Raw genomic sequence first — 4,241 nt, forward strand, 5'->3', positions numbered from 1 at the left:
AAAAAGCTTAGTGAAGTACTCTTGACTGGGAAAAAATCTTCTGCAAGTTGACTAATATTCCATGAATTTTGTTATTTCTCTATACAGTGCATAAAAATCTGGAACACTTATTTAATAAATTTTGTTATAGCAAAAAAAATTCTCAAAATATAGAAGCATAACATTGTGATGTAAAATGATTGTTTGATTATAAAAGCATGTCTCAATTTTATTTATGCATTTCTATTTGGCCAAAAATAATACTCATGTTACATGGTACCCAACCAAACAGGAGTTCTTTTGTTTAAATCTTCTTTTGGCAAATTTTGGATTATAATTTAGCCCAACAAATTGAAAACTTTATACATGCGTCATATTTTCAATGAGCCTTAAAAAATATAGTGCATTCTGGGAAGTATTTTCTAAAGCATAAAACCATAATAAATAATAGGTTTGTTTGCCCAAACGCTACATACCCAGAAAAAAGCTGCCTACTCAAATCCTTTTATTGTCCTGATTTGAAGAAGTTTTTTTTAATCAAATAGACATGAAGACTAATAAACATCTGATACTATAATTTCTTTTTTTGAAAAAAAAAAAAAAGAAAATGCCTACCTACCTACCCACTGTCTCAACCTTTGGGTAGGGTTTGTGCAACCAAAATATTTTTAAGTGTGGCCTAAACTAAAGCATTGTGATTGGTAAAAGCCTCATCAACAATGGGAAATTTTACCACTGAAGTGATCTTACTCTCATTTTGAGGGCACTCACAAAAAAAGTTAAAGATTGTAAACCTTTCTACATGTATCATTATATTTCTTATTTTGTAAAATATTTGTGTTTACTTTCTTTTTGTACCTTTTTCTAATTATTGAACCAAAGCCAGTTCAACAGTTATATATTTAGATGTTTATATTATAATGTTTTTGTATAGAAGCTTTTCTTGTTCTAATTCATATTATTTGTATTTGTAGATTGTGATTCCAGGATTGTGCTGATATTTTGAACATATAAATAAATAACGTATTATTGTAATACCTAAAACTGCTTTGGTGCGTCTCTCAATTCATACCAGTCTTCCGTTATCTTATTTTTTTTAAGTATTCAGAATTATTTTTTTTCAGATGAGCAAGCGAAGGAGAACATAATACTGTAAATCAACTTATTTTTGCGAGATATTTGTTTTCGCGACTTTTGAACTTCAGAAAATCTCGAAATTAAATAGCCAGGAAGTGGTCTAGGAAGGGTAAAACACGAAATTAAGTATCAGCGAAAATAAATTGGTTTACAGTTATGTTTATTCCTCTAGATCTGCATCAGTAGCACAGTATTTTTTACAATACTTACAATTTTAGCTTCAAATTGTGCATTTTCCTGAGGATTCCTCACTTTTGGTGGAGACTTTAGTAGAACTGTTGGTTCAATGGTTGGCTGAAATATAAAATTAAATAGATTGTACAGGCTTTCTCCATCAAAAACATCTGACCACAAAAAATAACACAATATTACTGGGAGTGGAATTAAACACCAATCAATCATTTTTATGATATTATTAATAAAGCCACAAATGTAATTAAAGTAGGTCAGGAGGTAAGGATTTCTATTCTTATACATTAGCAAGGTATAAATTGTACATTATTGCTTGAAAAATATCTTAGTCAATAATTCTTAAAAATACTTGCTTCACTTTTTTCCCAAATAGTAATTATTCATCATGTTGATCATAAAATTTTAATTAAACTCCTACTGCAGGTGTCTGTCAGAACACAACTATATTTTCCAGTCAAAAAAGCACATGGCTGTCGAAATATGAGACATTATACCCAAGCTTTAATGTAGCTTTATAGAAAGTATGGGATTTAATTAGCCCATCAAAATTCGATTAATCATTGTGTTTTGTGATTATTTGGCATTGCAACCATGCATAATTTAAACTTGTAATATTTTAGTCATATTCCCGTTGCTTGCAAGTCAGAATAGTAGAAATACAGATCTATTTTCATTTCCAGATGTAATCTTTTTTTTTTAGGTTAATCGTTATATGTGCAAATGTATCTAATTACTTAGTTTATATTTCAAACTAAACTTAATGTTTTGAAGATGACAGAAATTCATCATCCATTTGAATATTCATCTTATTTGTTTTTGTTTTTTCAGTTTGTTTACACAAGACATTAAACATCCATTTGATGTACATAAATTTGTTGTGTAAATAATTTAATAAAATGTGTTTCCAAAAAAAAGTACATGGACCATGCACTTCCACAAAGTATGCCATTACATCTTTTCAAGGTACATGTTTCATCCCATCGAAGTTGCTCCTGCATTCTATGTTTAAATTTAGTCAAGAGTGGTACAATGATTTTCTGAGTACTCAAAAACCCAATATGACCCTGAGAACCCTGTTGTACATATCAGTTTGAGATATTTTTAGATAAATTGTGGTACTGTACACTGAATTCAAGTCAAATCGGCAAACAGTATAGTCAAATTGGCACCTGGTTAAATCAGCATTTTAGATATAGTCAATTCAGCCCCCATATAAGATTTGTTTAATATGTATATTTTCAATAGTATTTTAAGCAAAAACAATATTAATAAGGAATGGGTTGTCCTGAAATTTTTCAGTATCAAGCAAGAAGAGTTAAATAAGGAAAGAGTTATCCAGAAATATTTTTTGGGCTTGACGTATACATATATTTTTTTGTTTCAACTAAACACAATGTGTATTTTTAATTATATATATGGTGTCATTATTGGATATTTTTTATGCATTTTTTAACCAGTTGAACATTTTGCAGGATAGTTGGTTTCTCGCTGTTTAAACTTTCCTAAAAAAACCTTCATTGCTAATCATTTTGCCTGAAAGTTTGAATTATTGAAAGGGACTCATTGTTTTTTGTTTTATTGCTTCTAATTGTCTCATTGTTTAACAACAGCTTGGGTAAGGGCTTCGTTGTTTGTTATGAAGTTTTAGAAGAATAAAACATCCATTACCATGATAATTACCTGTATACTGTTAAGTTAAAACAACAAACATATTAACTTTGTACTTGTCGGTGCATTACGTTTGCGCACATTGTCATTACATTTGCTTTCCATTACATTTGTGGTTTTTTTGGCAGGTAAACTCAGGTAAAATACAGGAAAAAATGCTTATTTATCTATTAATATGTTCAATTATTAATAAGTATCAGTACCCCTTCCGTAAGTCTTAGTATGTTGTCTCTTTGACACATTCCCCATTTCCATTCTTAATGTTATCATACGGCACATATTTTGAAAGTATTCAATCAGTAATTTTTTAGGGAAAATACAGGTTATATTGCTTATTCATCTTTTAATTTGTTCAATTATTTACAAGTATCAGAATTTGACTGATAAACAAACTATTTTTAAAATTAATAATTGATTAATATGAAAATTTGAAAAAAATATAGTTATTTATAACTTAATATAATTTTTTTTAATAAATTTTACCTGAGATTACGTGTAAAATAAATGCGCGCAAATGTAATCAAAAGCTGCACGCAAAGGTAAAATATTTTATTCTCGAATGCGTGCAAATGTAGTGTGCCCGTACTTGATTAATGTTATTAATTAATTGAAAGCAAACTTATAAAAACATCAGTCATAGAACATTGGGAAAACGTTAATTAATTAACTTTTGTATGCTAACTGCTTGATGCTTTTTAACGATAAGCATGATCAAATCCAACCTCCAAAATAGATCATGAACTTATACATTTGTCATTTCTGAAATTCATATCAAATACATATGCAGAATTTATTTAAAATAGGTGCTGATTTGACTAGTAGATGAAGATTTAACTAGGTGCCAATTTGACTTTTCTATGGGTGCCGATTTGACTTGTTCCCCATGTACACTGTTTGAGTTTTGTAAACAACAAAGCCATTTGTGTACATTTGTTTTCATGAAACCTAAATCACAAAGTATGTCATGATGTACGAGTAAAATAGTTAGGACTTGGAAAATAATTTTTTTAGTAAAATATTGCAATAACAGTTTTACGACAATTTCCCGCAAAAATGCAATTTTTGAGATATCAGTTTGATGTATAACGTTTTCCACAATTTCTATTAGGCTAATTACAGCAAGTTCCATTGGCTCATCGTTGGTACTTTCAGCCTCTGAGTCAGACATGGTTTGTTTGATCTATACTCAGACTAATTGCTAAAATATATGCTGTTTTCTTTGTCGTTTCGAATCACCGGCAAAATTTGCGGCCTCCGTTAAATAC

At 29.4% G+C, this 4,241-nt stretch overlaps 1 protein-coding gene across 1 annotated transcript in view; it reads right to left on the reverse strand.

Moving 5' to 3' along the window:
* Window positions 1-4,226, reverse strand: part of LOC134696459 (SWI/SNF-related matrix-associated actin-dependent regulator of chromatin subfamily A member 5-like) — a 28,001-nt gene extending 23,775 nt beyond the window's left edge. Inside the window, exons 1-2 of the mRNA XM_063558280.1 lie at window positions 4,094-4,226; window positions 1,327-1,410 (exon numbers count right to left, since the gene is read on the reverse strand). Coding sequence (XP_063414350.1) covers window positions 1,327-1,410; window positions 4,094-4,144 — 135 coding nt within the window. The 5' untranslated portion in view covers window positions 4,145-4,226. The remainder of the gene's footprint in view (window positions 1-1,326; window positions 1,411-4,093) is intronic.
* Between the last annotated feature and the right edge of the window lie 15 nt (window positions 4,227-4,241).

This window comes from Mytilus trossulus, chromosome 14, assembly GCF_036588685.1.
Source record: "Mytilus trossulus isolate FHL-02 chromosome 14, PNRI_Mtr1.1.1.hap1, whole genome shotgun sequence".
NCBI classification, from domain to species: Eukaryota; Metazoa; Mollusca; class Bivalvia; order Mytilida; family Mytilidae; genus Mytilus; species Mytilus trossulus.